Source organism: Hirundo rustica, chromosome 10 (assembly GCF_015227805.2).
Source record: "Hirundo rustica isolate bHirRus1 chromosome 10, bHirRus1.pri.v3, whole genome shotgun sequence".
NCBI lineage: Eukaryota > Metazoa > Chordata > Aves > Passeriformes > Hirundinidae > Hirundo > Hirundo rustica.
The window spans coordinates 1,345,617-1,361,039 of record NC_053459.1 but is presented as its reverse complement, the minus strand read 5'-3'; the positions used below and the strand labels follow the sequence as shown (position 1 = coordinate 1,361,039).

Genomic DNA, 15,423 nt, shown 5'->3' with positions numbered 1-15,423 from the left:
AGCCCAAACACCAAAAATCAAAGCTATCTATTAACTAAATGTAATGGCTTTGTTACTCTAAATGAATAAATTCTCAGAAATTATGCTTCAAGGTAATAAACAGTCCATAGTTCTGCAGTGTCCATTTAAATAAAAGCCCACAAAGTTGGCAGCACTCCTCTACACTTACACATCAACATGAACTTTAACCCCAGACCATCTCATAAAATTAGCTCAACATCCCTCTTAGACAAAAAAAGTTCCTACATTCAAAACTAGAGGAGACAAACAAAGAGAATGGATCAACTAGTATGAGAAGGGATATGAGAAGGGCTTTATTTACGAATACATTTTTTACTAAATGTAATAGCTGCATTACTAATCATGTAAACGATTAGTAATAAATCCATTCCACTTCATATTCTAATGACCATAACTATTCAAAAACAGTCACCAGTAACATATGCCAAGGAATAATGAAGTGGACTGAAGTGGACAGGCAGGCAGGGGGTCCTTCAGCAAGACCAATTGAATTTCTCTTCAAAAAATGAAAGTAAGAAACTCATTTCCTGTTCACTCTTAACAGCATCTAGTGTCCTGGACAAGTCAGATTTTACCCAAGCCGCTCACAACATACTAGCAGTTGCTCCTACTAAAATCTACCTCAAAGGATTTGCATCAGCATCCCTCACTGTTCCATCTCCTTGAGATGAGAAGGAAGAGTAGCATTGAGAGTAGTAAGAAAATGTCCCTAGGCTAGATCACTCATTTGTATATTTTTAAGGGAAGGAGCATTAACTACACTAATTTTTAACCTAATCAAAACTTGATTGCAAATTAGTCTGAAGATTAAATATTAGAAACTAAGGCTGACAGAACTTAACACAACATGCAATAATGGAAAGAACTGACTTTACCCTGAACACGTTTCTGAATAGTGGAAGGAGGCAGGCAAAAAATATATAGGACGCAGCTCCATCCCACCAGCACTTATACCGATACTCTATGGTGCCTTTAGGAAGCACAGATAATAGTTTACATATTTCTAACATGGAAACCTTTACAGTCATATTACTCCATCTCAAGTTATTTGTTAGAATGATTTCTCAAATTGGAATGAGCCAGGAAATAAAAAAAACCCTGAAGTTACCAAATAGTTCAGCATAGTTTTAGGGCAACAAACAAAACAAAAATAAAGTTATGGTCTGCAAGAAATGACGAACTCTTCATTTACTGAGGTTGGTTGTTTGTGAACACAGATGTGATTTTAATTTAAATCAGCTTCTTTCAGACCAGATTGTTTTTCCCATGCACACAAATTCACTAGCACAAAAGATTTTGCTAAAAATAAAGCGCCCACATTATTTTACTGTTTATTTCGGTGGTTTTCAATGGGCTTATCCATATTCTTATTTTCTTCAATGAAATGGAACACTTTCAGGATACATTTTCAAGCTTCCTAGAGGAACTTTAGAAGAACGATGAGGCAGATTTAATTTTTAAAGGTCGAAACTATTCTAATGTTTGGACTTCACGCTTTATTCAGTTTGCTAAAGTCTGAATTTATCAATTACACTTTTGAGTCCGGCTCCTGGCATTATCTAACTTCTGTCTATGGTTGACACACAGGTCCTGGAAGCAAAAGGACTGAAAACGATGCAGCAGAGCCAGGAGAAGGAGGATACGATCCAGACTTACAGGTAAGGATTCCTTCCCGCTGCCGTTATCCGATGTCCTGATCTCGCCTATGGCTCCTTCCTCACCCAAAGCCCCATGTAAACCTGCAGGAGCTCCACTCTCCGCAGCTTTGGTGGTTTCTTCAAGCTGGAGAAGGTTCAGAGGAGAGCTGCACCTCGACTGGAACAGAGGCGGGGAAGCCTGGTCCTGAGGACCCAGCGACTGCGGAGTGCAGGAACGCGAGGGCTCGTTGCGTGGCTCTGCCACAGGAGCCCTCTCGGTCTCCGCTGGGGGGTTGTACTGGAACGGCTGCGCCGGGAAAAATGCCTGCTGCGGGAAGGGGCCGGCCGCGCCAAAGGGGGGCTGCGCTGGGAACAGCGTCTGTGAGGAGAAGGAGGGATGGCCGGGGAAGCTGGGCTGGCTGGGGTACAGCGCCTGCGGGAAGTTACTGTTCATCTCCGGGTACACGTAGTTGGGGAGCACGAGAGCCACCACGGGGGTCACGAAGGGCGCGGAGAACTGGGATGGCTGCACAGGGCAAGCGTTTGCGGAGTCTGGCAAGTGATTAAAACCGGAGAGCGAAGTCTCGGGAGCCGGCGGCACCGTCCCTGCTGCTGGGAACACAGGAAGGGAATACGCAGGCATGACGGTGGGGAAGGACACTGCCGAGTAGCTGGCTTGGGAAGTCTCTGATGGCGACCAGGCCGTGGCATTTAAACCTTGGAGGGGAAACCTGTGGGGGAATTTAGCTCCAGAAGTTGTGCTGTCTGAAGATTCCTGTGGTTTGATGCGCTTTGATTTCCTGTTCTTTCCGCTTTTCTTCCAAGGTTGATCCGTTCCAGAAGTGGTGTTTCTTTGTCCGCGGCCACCTGCAAAAGTCGTGAGAAAGGTTATAAAAATACAGCTATACAGGACCTGTGTGACTCTTTAAATTGAAAAGATAAAAATCTGAAAAAAATGCTGAGCAGCGTCTGACTTCTGTTTCAAGCCAAGACCGAAATGAGAACAAAGACAGATCATATCAAGCACTTCTGAAAATGCCACCCAGAGCTCCTAGGCCTAACAAACAAAACAACCTCACTATTGCTGCTAGTCTCTGCCATTTCCATCCTGCTGATCACATTATTACCTTAAAGGCAACCAGACAATTATCAGATTGTCTCACCAATTACACAACAGTGGAATGGGGAAAACTGGAAAACAAAGGAGCTGAAAACAAAACAAAACCAAAAATCTGAACTGAAGACAGATGGCAAGACAGAAGGAAAAGAAAAGCAAGGGAATACAAGCAGAGATACAGTAAAACAAACATTCTAAAGCAGGATTTTTTGTCACTTGAAAGCAGATGCATGAGAGTAACAGTATAGAGAACAGAAAAAATCAAAATATTAGTTACTAAATTGTCCATTAGGACACTAAAAGCAATATTCCACTTTAAGTCTTCTAGCAAGATTTGTCAGAATTTTTTTCTGTGGGTTTTGAAAATAGCATACAACCGTCACTGTTCACACTGGCCCCACAAAACAACTAAAAATGGAAATGCCCTCCCAATAGGATTTACTTTCTATGTAAGTACAAGTTTTATAGTGAAAACTAGTGCCATACCACGTTCAGCAGGCCGTCCTTTTGGTTTATCTTGTAAGTAGTAATTGCAGTGTGATTGAAAAATATTAAACCTCTTGATTTCTTTGAATTTATTCAAGAAGCTCTGCTCCTCTTTTTGCGTATGCACTGCAAGGACTTCCTTTGTAAGACCCAGTTTTTTAAATGGCTCCTTCTCTTGATTTATGTGTGCAGAGCTGGATGGAGGGGCAAGAAGCTGGCCATCTACGATTTCTGCTCCACTTGGACCATCTTCTATCATTTCTACAGGAACAGAAGGCAAAATACTCAAGATGAAGCAAAGAAAGCCCTGTACATGCATTTTTAAGGCATTACAATTCTGTAATAATTTTGCTGCGAGTTTAAGATTACACATTCCATCCCTATTTATTCCATTTCCTAAAACCATCTTGGCTGTAAGAAGATGTAAGTCACGAGAAGATATCAGCTGTTCACATGTCTAAAATTTGAACTTGCTAGCACTTGCCATCTTGAAGAAAAAATATTAGCAAAAGTCTCACCTAATTCAGGTTGTGTCTTCTTGTCTCCAACGTGAACAATGGTGCTGCTGTAGCTGCACTGACTGGTGAGAGACACAACACTTTCAGGCTTGCCAGGTAAAGCCAAAGATGTCAAGTGAGCACCAACCACTGGGGGACCACTTGATTTACCAGATGCCTTCAACACAGCAGGATCTGTTTAAAGAAATAAAGTTGCAGCTTACTGAACACAAACAAGAGCAAATTCAAGTTGCATGCTGCTAGGGCTGCAAAACAGTAAAGGCCAAACTGTGCTTGACAAGACAAAAAAGTGAACTTTTTACTTTATTCACTCCAGGACTAGAATGACTGTGGAGCGACAAATGCAATCCCCTAAGCCCATATACAGCCAAACCAAACCTTTTCAATGAAGAAAATTTTCCTCCTTTTCTGTCTTCACTCTTCTTTCACGGCACAATTTTGGAAGAAATTGTCTAACCTCTTCCAGCCCAAGAAAAAGTTGCCCCCAGTTCCCAGAGTGTTGTACACTGATTTCTTCCATTAGCTGATTGCTCTAACAGCTTTGTTTGGAGCATCCAGCTCTTTAAAACTCTTTGCCCTGAAAGCTACACACAGTAATCCAGCAGAGGTCAGAGCACTCCTCCTCCTCCCATAAGAATACTTCCATAACACATATTGGAGATCTAAACTTTGCCTTTTTCCTGACCGGTGACTTCATCTGTCTCAGACATCAGTGCAACAAAGAGCTGGTGACCCACATCATCTCCTGCCAACCAGAACCACAGAGACTCCAAATTACAGCATTTCAGTCCCTGCTGCAGGACTCTTTGTTCCTGGTCTACTGATACCTTCTAATTTGACTCTAAAAGCTGCATTAGAACTCCTTTTTGAAGCTCATCAAATAGCCAAGATCATTCCCACAACCCATTTTTTGAGAAACTCCACTGGACACTCTCCCTTCAGCCTCACATAATGACAAGGTAGAATGAGCAAATCTCTCATTTGTATGCAGTTCATTACCAATCTCAAAATCCTTGTACTAACCAGATTTATTCTTCATTTAGCTCCCCATCCAGACAAGGGACTATGTCAAATACTACCTCAAAGGCCTAAAAAATTAACTGAATGTTTCTGTCTGCAGCACACTTTTTAGACAGCTTGCCTCAGTAATCCCCAGCTTCTTGTTTTCATGGATGAACATTGGATTCTAACATCTTGTAAAACACAGTCCAGGGCTGCATTTTACCTTCTCATTCCTTTTTTTAAGCAGAAATGTAATATGCATATTTTTGTTGCAATTAATTAGCTGCTAGGCTCTTCAGCTGATTGTTCTTACAAGTCCTAACTGTGAAATAAGCTTCCTACATTTGATCATGATTCAAGTCCTGAACCTCAAAATCCTACTGTATTTTGCACAGTACAAACTGGCTTATTGGATCTACAATCCAGATATGCAATCAACTACTCAGTATTTTAATGGCAAGGAAGGTATCAATGATAAAAGTTAAATCACTAACATCCAACACTGACAAAGCAGCTATGAGGTCATGCCTAAAATATACTTGTCATTATTCTGCAAAGGACTAGCATCCAACTGCCTGCCAGCAAAACTCAGCCATGAAAAAGCTGTGATACAGTTACCTCCCAAGGGCTGGATAGAATCATCAGCTGCTTTTTGTTCATGAACTCCAGAACTCAGTGATGCAACACTTGTGGAGGGCTCACATTTTCTTTTTGCTGTACCAGGCACGTTACAACTCTCCAAGTACCTAGAATACAATGATTTAGCAGTATTAGACATGCTGGTCCTGTGTCCAGAGGTCAAGGGGATTTTACTCAGTGATTGCTCACCTGATGACACTGTCCAAACAGCTGATCTGCTGATAGGAATACACAGGTTGTTCTTTCCAAGCCAGCTCTTCAGTAGTCACATTTTTTGGAGCAGCTGTTCCTGCAGTATCCTTTCCCCCTACACCTTTCACCTGACCACCAGCATGATTCTGTTTTTCTGGGAAAACAGATACTGCTATTATGCAATTAAGACATTAAATCCTCACAAACTCCCCTAAAAGCAACAGTAGTAAAGGTTTCTCATTTCTACATATTTAGCAGGTCACAAATTAACCACTGTCATGCACTAATAAATTAATATTGTGCAAATATTTTCCGCACTAATAGCTTCTTGGAGTTATAAAGTTTAATTAGATTGTATATGGATCCAAAGTGAATAGGCACTATGGCTATAAGAGAATATGTATCATTAGTGTAGAAACACAGGGTGAGGACAACTCTAGTGCCCACTAAAATCATTTCAAGACAACAGCTTTAGGCCATGTGTTACAGCACTATTGATTCAATACAGCCAAACACAATATTTTCTTGGGCACAGTAGAGACACACAGGACAATATAATTTCAATTGACAAAAGGCTGTCTCCATGCATTGATTGGAACTCAACTAGAAAAAAGTCCTGCTGCCATATTATCCAAGAGACCAGCACAAGAGACTAGCAACTGCTCATGTCTTACCTGCAAAAGACTCTTTCTTAGAGTCCAGTTTTGCTTTAGTGTCAGTGAAAATACGCTGTCCTTTACTCTTCACCTTACGGGCATACTGACAAACCTCCTGGAAGCAGTTCGGGAAGAACGGTTATTTCAAAATTTTGACATAAAACGTGTATTACAAAATTTTGACATAAAACATTATGCATGGTGATTCCTCAGTAGACTAAATTTAACCTCAGTTGTAAGCAGTCTCTATCTTGCAATTAGTTTGATCACAGGAGAAATACGTATATATACCGTTTTATTGTGCAGCTGCAAAAATTTGGAAGGGGCAAGAGAAGAAATTGAAAGCATGTTTCTTTCTAAACAATTACTCAGTATTTTGTTTAATTTGTTTGAATAACTTGGATAGGAAAATAGAAAATATACATTACAAAGGTGACTTCAGAAAAAAACCAAACCTATCACTTGGTAAAAAAACTAGAAGTCTAACCAAGCACTGACAGGATGTTATAGAACTGCACTGTAACAGCCTGCATTGTCTGTGGAAATAGTGAAGGAACGCCAAGCATCTATTTCCCTGTTAAATAAGGAAACCTGAGACTTCATCTGCTTACTCCACCAGTGTTTAAGAACTGAAAGGCAGGAAAGTGATCACCTTGGCAAGAGCAGGAGTCTGCAAAATCTGATCACAGAAGCACAAATCAGATTTGGCAGAATTAGCCTACAAGCAATATACAACTTATCAAGGAAAATTTTTGGCTTTCAGAATTAAACACAAAGTTCTAAGCACACACTAGAAAATTGTTTTATTCCGTTCAATTTATTTCATTCTATATAAATGCTGTATTTTTGAAACATTAAAAGTGATCAGGGTCAAGCAGGTATTACTGCATTTAATCTTCTTACTTTCATTTGGGAAAACAGTAATTACAGACTCTCCCCTCCCAAAAGAAACCGCTTCCACATATCCAAAGTGGTTTTCCAAGAAACACAGCACATACATCATGTAACAGAGACTGGATGAAATAAACACACCGCACAGGTTTGACTTCTTTATGGCACTGACTTTCACATCTATCACCGTGCTTCAGTACCCTGAGGCTTCATCTACACCAGAAATGTTTATTCACTCAGACAAAAGGGTTTTTCTGTATTAAGGCCATCTTTATTTTTTTTCTTTGTACCTTCTCCTATTTCTAATTTGAAAACGTTATTCTAAAAGATAAAAAACCCCACTTTAACTAGCTTGCCACATACTTGACTGAGAAAAATTCAAAACCTACTGGTTTATCCTTTTGAGCATCTTCATTGTTATTTCCTGTGCTGTCACTGGAGGATGCCACACTCATCAAGTGCTCATGTGAACCATTGCTACCCAGACTTCCATAGCCACTGGATCCACTGTTGTGTACAGGCTGTTAAAACAACATTAAAAAAAAATAAATACATACACATGTATGTATACACACACCCCCCACCCCTGCCTCAGGACACCAGTAATTCCAGGTCAGGAAAAGAGATTTTATTTTACGCTGGGGCTTTTGTTGCTTGGTGGTTTGGTGGTGTTTTTGTTTGTTTGCTTTTTGTTTTGGGGTTTTTTAAATTTTATTTTTTGTTTTGTCTTCTTTTGTTAGTCTGGAGGCCTCCATAACAACACAGAATTCTTAAGATATAACTGGAGCTTTAACATACTTCAGAAAGTCTTGTCTGGTAATTGTGAGTGCAAGGAATTCCCGGGACTGTAGCCAAAAATTGCAGTACAGTAGAAGAAGCTAAAGCAAATGTCCCAGCAAGATAAAGAGCCTTTCCTCAGCAGGAAATGAAGAGGGTAAGAGCAAAGCACTCGCTGTACCTGCAGTAAGAGCCGATAGATCTGCTCAGTGATCTCCTGAACACTGGGGTGAAGGATTCTGTCCTCTGTGTAGTTGGGAGCAGCAAAGACATCTTCATTTAAAGGACCCCTGCACAAACCAAACATACTCCAGCTCACTGCAAAAGCAAGTGTTTCAGCCACAGAGAGACCACAGTTTCAATTTACCACCTATACATCTAACACAGAATCCAATGCTTTTTCTGTTCCCTCATCTTAAGGATCTCTCTGCAAACCTGAGGAAAGGAAAACCAAAAATATATTGACTTACGTCCTAACTTTGTGCCTTCCAATAATAAACGAAACTTTTCTACTCCAAGGATTGATGAAACTGGACCAGCTGGTGTCCATGGTGATATAATCTCCATTCCTAGTGCAAAACCTGATTGGTGAATAGTCAAAAGGCTGCCCTCCATACTGAAGAACTGCAAAGAAGGATGCAAACAGAAATTTCAGATTAATGTCTGCACAATTCTAGGTAATGATTCAGGATTTTACAATCAACTGCACATTCATGGAGAGAATGGACATTCAATGTACTTCCTCTTCATGGAGGAAGACGCCACCTGAGGGAACAAATACTGGGTACATCGATACATTTAGCAATACTGAGCTACCAGAATAAGCAGATCTTCATAATTTACTGGACTATGGTCAAGAAAATCACCTTTAGAGTACAACAAACTAAAGAAGCAGCTTTACAAACTTCGCCAGAACAGCTCTTATTTTCTTCTTTTCTTATTATCTTATACGATAGATAAGACTATCATACAAGATTTGACAACTTCTATCACACTATTCTCAAGAAATTTTCTTTATGTATGAAATATTTATTTCCAGTCAATTTGTTTACAATAGATATGTATGCCCCATAGAAAGCACAAAACTGAGTGATTTCTCCTTCTCATGGATTTGCATTAAGAATCAAGTCATGCAGTAAAAGATTCAGTATTTACTCATGGAAAAAAAATCAAAGTCACAATTGTTTTTCTCCTGCTACTTGTTGAGGTCTTCACAGTCTTTATTACAAAGTTCTAGGAAAAAAAAAATTATATTTCTGCCACAGTAAGAGGTTACATACTTTTTTTATGAATTGCTAGCATTAGGGGTCTGTCATTCGGGTGAAGATGCACCAAGACTGGTGTTCCTATTAAATCCTGAGGTAGGTATCCCAACAGAGGTACTGCTCTGGAGAAAGAAAGACAAAGAAAACATAATAAAAGTCAAGTAGAATAAATGCATATTTCATGTTTAAAATGTTTTAAGTTTTCTTTGCTGTTTTTCCTGTGAAGAGAATTAATAATTTTAAGTTTACATCTGGTGAAAAAATAGTGCCAAGTTAACAACAGTCATCCACTTAGGGTGAAGGGGACTTGGCTTGTTTGTGGGATGGTGCTTAGACCAAATCAAGGAGTCTGCTACAGCAGTTCTGTCTTCCCTTTCTGCCTAACTTTAGAGGATAAATACTTACCCTAATTTTAAAAGAGCATTAATAAAGTTTAATCTTGTAAAACTCTCATGAAGGTAAATAGTACCCCAATCCCTTGGCTGGGAGCCATGGCTAAGGATCACAGGATTACCACAGCTGAACTAGCACCAGGGGAGCTGACCAGCACTCAAGACAACTTTCTCACAGGCAGGTGAAGAGTTCAACTCCGAGAGCTGCATGGGAGCAAGTGTATTATAACCAGAGAATTAAAAGCAATGGTCCTGAATATCCATGCCCACTTCTAGTGATGTGAAAAACTAATTTACGTGACAAAACAGAAAATAGTTTTTATCGATCACTTCAAGCATTTGCATTAAGGATAAAGAGTCAAAGTTCACAAATATCACTTTGCACCTCCCCCTGAAGGCTAACCAATGACATGTGCTTTGGAAAAAAAATTGTACAAAGTCAACACTACTGTCGATGTTTCAGCTGCCATATGCTAGCAAGTCATCTTGTAAGCTCAAAATGCTGTATATCCTCCCCCCAGCCCCACTCACTGCCAAGGCCCTGGGGCAGGGAGATATCTGAGTAGCTGCACAGCTTTGATGAAGAGCCCAGCCCCAGTGCACCACACAGGGGATCTGTATCATGCAGGTACCCAAAAGCATTATGCAGCAAGTGCCTTCAACACTGCACTTCCAACAACCACTGGATTACGTCAGTCCCCCAAAACATCAAACATAGCCTTCCAGCAAAGAGGCTGAGAGGGGAAAGAAGATAGCAACTAATGCCTTATTATCAAAGCAATTAGTTTAATAAATAGTCTTCAAAGCTGGTGGATGAACTAAAGCAACAGAGCAGAAACTGGCATGGAATTCGTACCAAATCAGATTACTTTGATGCATTGACATTTAGAAATGCTGCCAAGTTCAAAGCACGTAAGAAAAGTTGTGCTGCTAGAGGACTTTAAAATCTTAGTCAACTCCAAACAACTTCAGCCAGGACTTCATCAAATAAGAAGGTTTTGTTCAGCACTTTTCCTGTTCTTTGCCACCTGCTTTATGGAAGTCAGGGATCTAGAATGTAAGACTGACCTGGCCTTGCCTGCTCTGATGAAAAGGAAACTAAAAAATGATCCAGGAGCTTCCCACACTGCTGGAAAGAGGAGTTAGAGAAATGGAGTTAAATTTTCTTGATGGTGCCAGACAATAAAACTACGGGCATGGTCCCAGACTGGAGTCTGGAAAGCTGATGCTTGATGTTAGAAAAAGGGTTTTAACAGAGCAGGGCAACACAGGTTTCCCATAGAGATTGTGTAATCTCTGTCTCTGAAGGTTTTCAGGCATTATTGAGACAGGACCACAGCTGACCTTAGCCAGGACTGGGCAAGGTTTCATTTCAAGCAAAAGGATGGAACCAAGACCTTCAGAAGTCCCTTCCAACCAGCCCCTCTGTGCTCATATAATGTTGTATTTGAGAATGATGTCCCGGCACTGTTGGAGTCCAGGGATAAGACAAAAACACGGCACCATGAGGCTTCTTCATAATGAGTAACTCATAAAAATTCAGAGGTTAAGTTAATAAATTAATTTCATGAATGCAAATACATGTGTGGCATAAGAATGGCTGATGAGGAGATGCTGCCAAGTTTAGTTTGTGTTATACAGAATGACATTTCAAGTGTCAAGAAAACATGAATAAGAAGTCTCTTCATATTATTATTTTAAGTTACGTATAAAACGGCTTTAAATTACTTTAGAAAGATCACTCCACTGGGTACTTACTTACTTACACCCATTATACACGTGAAGTATCAAATATATTAAGACATACATATAGGAATGATCCATTTAATTTCAAGAAAATATTTATTTTTACCTAACATACTCCGTGCAGAGATCCACCTGCAGAGTTCAGACAAATATGCATTTTTCCAACCCATGAACACGTACTGATTACAGAAATTAACTTTATTTTATGCAAGTCAAGCAACTTGACAAGTTTCAGGGTTACGTTATGAACAATGCTCAGTCAACAGCAGGTGCTCAGTTGCACATTTTTAAATATTAAGACTGCTTTCTTTAACAATCTCTTGCTTTGTGTATTCCACCAAACCCTGGAGAGCTTAAGAGTAATAAACTGCATATGCATGCCTTGGTAAACATTTATCGGGCTGCCAATGCTCTCAGGAGTTAAATCATTAAAAACAAAATCAACTAAAACAAAAGCAGAATCAAAAGAACAGAAATAAATGACACAAAGTCTTAATTTCAGGCCAAGATGCAATCAACCTTCATTGGAAGTGCTAGAAAATGGTATTTGAGAACAAGTGCTAACATCAGACTAACAGGAAAGAAGCTTCCACAGGATCCACAGGGAAGGATTTACCGGACTTGCTCCGCTCAGTAATTTTGCCATTTCTGTTAAATGGCTACTGGAGATCACTGAGCTGTGGATACACAGAGGAACAGAAGCTTTGAACCATGCCCTCAGCCTCTTTACAAAGATAAACACACTCTGCAACTGGCTTGAAGCGTGTGTGGAAATGAAGGAGAGAAAAATCCATGAAGAAGACAGAACTACAGTGGATTAAGGACTTCTTTTATCAACTTGAGCTGTTTAGAGGAACTGTATAAACCACAGCATGGAGAAACAGTTTGTCAGCATTACGCTATCCTACAGGAATTCAACTTAGGCACAACGTCTGCCTCTCAACAGATAAAACTGTCCCAGAAGTCAAACTGCTCTTTTACCTTGACTCCATCTTAGTCAAACATCTCAATAACCTCCTTTCCCCAATCCCTCTCTCTTCTGCTGCATTTAAGGGTTTTGTCAAGAATGAAATATTTTTTCAGAAACAAGATTTCCACCCAAAAAATACCACAGAATCTCAAAATTGTCCATTACACTCCTACTCTGTCTGAAGACATCCCCCCCATCTCAACCTACATAGAAAATTTTAGCATTCTTAGAATGCTTAAAAACAAATGGAGAATCTCAGCAGTGAGATGGTACCACTGTAGCTAACATAGTATCTGCTAAGGAGAAAAATAAGTATCAAAATGAAGCGCCATATACAGCCCAAATACCAGAAACCATCACAAAGAAAATACCAAGAAAGTGGAAAAGTAGTGCTTTCAACTCAGGAATAAGTTAGAATTAGAAGTTAGAATAAGATAAGATAAGAATTCCCTTATCAAGTCAAGTCCCCAGGGCTCAGGATTTGGTGCAGCTGTTTAATGTCGTTACCCATGATCTGGCCAAGAGGATGGAGAGCACCCTCCAGCAGTTTGCAGACAATAGCCAACTGGGTGAGAGGGGTTGATTCTCCCAGGGAGTAAGTGACAGGACAAGAGGAAATGGCCTCAAGTTACCCAGGACAGGTTTAGACTGGCTGTTAGGAAACATTTCTTCATGGAAAGGGTTGTCAAGGAACAGGCTACCACCCACGGAAGGGGTGCAGTCACCATCCCCAGAGGTATTTCAAAATTTGCAGCTGAGGCATTTAGGGACAGGGCTTAGTGGTGGATTTTATGATCTCAGAGGGCTTTTGCAACCCAAATGATTCTATGGAAGCCTGGTTTAGACCTCAGTTCCTAAGTCTTTGTATATACATTAAGATCACAGGGGGCATTTTGGTTTCTAATTTAGAATGTAAATACTTACTCTAACCAGCTTACAAGACTGTCAAAGCAATGTGAAGTCTTCAGCCAGTGTAATTTGAACTGTTTTTATGCATCTTTTTTTTTCAAAAGGCCTTATGTTGTAATGAAAAGCTGTACCTCTAGTTGTACCTGGGCCAGCAGAGAGCAACAGCAGCAGATTTGCTGAATCAAACTCAAGAAACCAAAAAATCCACACCTTAATGTCTCATACAGGTAATAACTGGCAGCACAGGAATTCTTTTGAACAGGGGTTCATTGATTGAACTTATGTCCAGAATTTTCCAAGAGGGATGGAAAGTGGAAAACCAAGTTGTTAGCAGGCACTTAAATACCAGTGTAATGTGTTTGCATGCTTAGTGAAAATGGAGAGATGTACTTTTCTTAGGTTAAACACTCTTCAGTAGTTGCATAATTTTCTAACTGCATATAGACACCTTAAATCCTGCAGAGATATTAGATAGCTTGCTCATCAGTAAATTGGAAAGTAATTTTTTAAGTTACCTTTCATCTACATCCTGGAACAAACAGGTCGGGGTGTGTGTAGTTGTAAAAATCCTTTTGTCAGGAGGAATTCTGGGAGCTGAGAGAAAAATAAAAGCATATTAGCAACTGGGGGGTTTGCATATATAATACTTCAGGCTGCCAGTCCAAAATTCTGGCCAAGAGCATCTAGGAAATCAGCAAGGACAGAGAATAGAACAATTCTCTTCCACTTTCATAAAGCTTGAACAGTTCTTTTAGAAAAGCAAACTGGTCTTTGTGCACTCAAAGATTACCTTCATAACCAGAATGGACTTTTTCTGCAAGCAATACACAGCAAAGCTGGTCTTCTGCTATTTCTGGATCTTGCACTTTGATAAGGTAAGGAGTCATCCGGAATGGGTGATAGCAAATCTCATTTTCACGCTCCTTTCCCGCACTAATAATTAAAGAGAGTTAATTATTTCAACAGATTCACCTTACGCTAAATAAAATTTTAATTTATCCACTGTATTTCCCTCATGACACAAGATCTGCATGTTAGCTACTAAAATAGCACCCAAGGTCTTAACTTGCTTTTTTTTTGGTGGAAGAGAATCTAATCCTGATGGTATCCTTTGCATACCAACTTCCATGAAGATTGTGCTGTTCTCTCTACTGCCTGACACAAATATCCACAACAGCGTTACATGGAAGTCTGACAGAAAAACCCAGCTCAACTTAATAGATTGAGTTACTTTGTTGTCCTTCAGAGGGATGAATTTACAGTTTTTTAATGAAAACTTTTTAATGAAATCCCCTCAGTTAACACAAAGATCATCTTTTAATCAATATTTATTACAGTTTAGAAGGACTGAAGGCTCAATATTTAGTATCAGGTGTTTGCCTAACCAGAATGCAAACACAGTAATGAAAACAACAAGCATTCACACAGTGACCAAAGAAGAATCAGTTGTAATAACTTTGTAACAGTGAAGCTTAATCAAAGTAGAGCTTTTGAAACCAGAGTTAGCTGGACAAAAAAAACTCCAGTAACATCAGCAGCACTCCTACAATACATTCAATGCAACACCCTGGGGCTCTGCATTACCTCCAATTCATTTCAAGTTTATTCACACCTCAATAATAAGTATTTATTTACTCCAGAAGTAATGAAATGATTGGATCCACTATTTTTGTTTCAGAAATGCTGCCTGAGAGGCTGTAAGCACCAAGAAATCAAACTGTACAAAAAAGAACATGAACTAAAGTTGCCAGCTTTCCCTAAATAAAAAAAAAATTAAAAAAAAATTTAAAAAACACACCAAAAACCTAAAGAGGAGGGATTGGGGGCAGGAAAAGAAGGAAGAAAAGCAAACCAAGGAATTGTGTCCTCTATTAACTGCAAAAGAGACAAGTCAAGTTACCCTCGAGTCTCTTCCTGGGGATACCTGAGATAAATTTGAAACATTGGTTTTCTAGAATGAAGAGACTCTGAAGCAGGTGCTGAGCAGTTCTGTTTACAGGAACCACAGCCTTTGCAGAGCAGGAGGAGATGCTGAACCATCTCCTCCTTTATGGCACAAAGGTCAATATACACACGGATTAACTTCCAAGATGGAACTCCCCGAAAACAGCTCAGTTTTCTCTGTAGCTGCTATAGTTAATCAACTTAAGGATGTGTATATGTTTTGCTTTATGATCACATTATAAAAAAGCATGAAATGTACAT

General features: G+C 39.7%; 1 protein-coding gene across 6 annotated transcripts in view; it reads right to left on the bottom strand.

Annotated features, from left to right (window-relative positions):
* Positions 1-15,423, bottom strand: part of PER2 (period circadian regulator 2) — a 46,286-nt gene that overhangs the window by 5,986 nt on the left and 24,877 nt on the right. For all 6 annotated transcript variants that reach the window (XM_058421891.1, XM_040073800.1, XM_040073802.1 and 3 more), the window contains 12 exons: positions 14,009-14,151; positions 13,734-13,812; positions 9,217-9,323; positions 8,407-8,560; positions 8,118-8,226; positions 7,549-7,680; positions 6,287-6,383; positions 5,610-5,766; positions 5,400-5,527; positions 3,780-3,953; positions 3,262-3,522; positions 1,678-2,525 (listed from right to left, as the gene is read on the bottom strand). In XM_058421891.1, the coding sequence (XP_058277874.1) occupies positions 1,678-2,525; positions 3,262-3,522; positions 3,780-3,953; positions 5,400-5,527; positions 5,610-5,766; positions 6,287-6,383; positions 7,549-7,680; positions 8,118-8,226; positions 8,407-8,560; positions 9,217-9,323; positions 13,734-13,812; positions 14,009-14,151 (2,389 nt within the window). The remainder of the gene's footprint in view (positions 1-1,677; positions 2,526-3,261; positions 3,523-3,779; positions 3,954-5,399; positions 5,528-5,609; positions 5,767-6,286; positions 6,384-7,548; positions 7,681-8,117; positions 8,227-8,406; positions 8,561-9,216; positions 9,324-13,733; positions 13,813-14,008; positions 14,152-15,423) is intronic.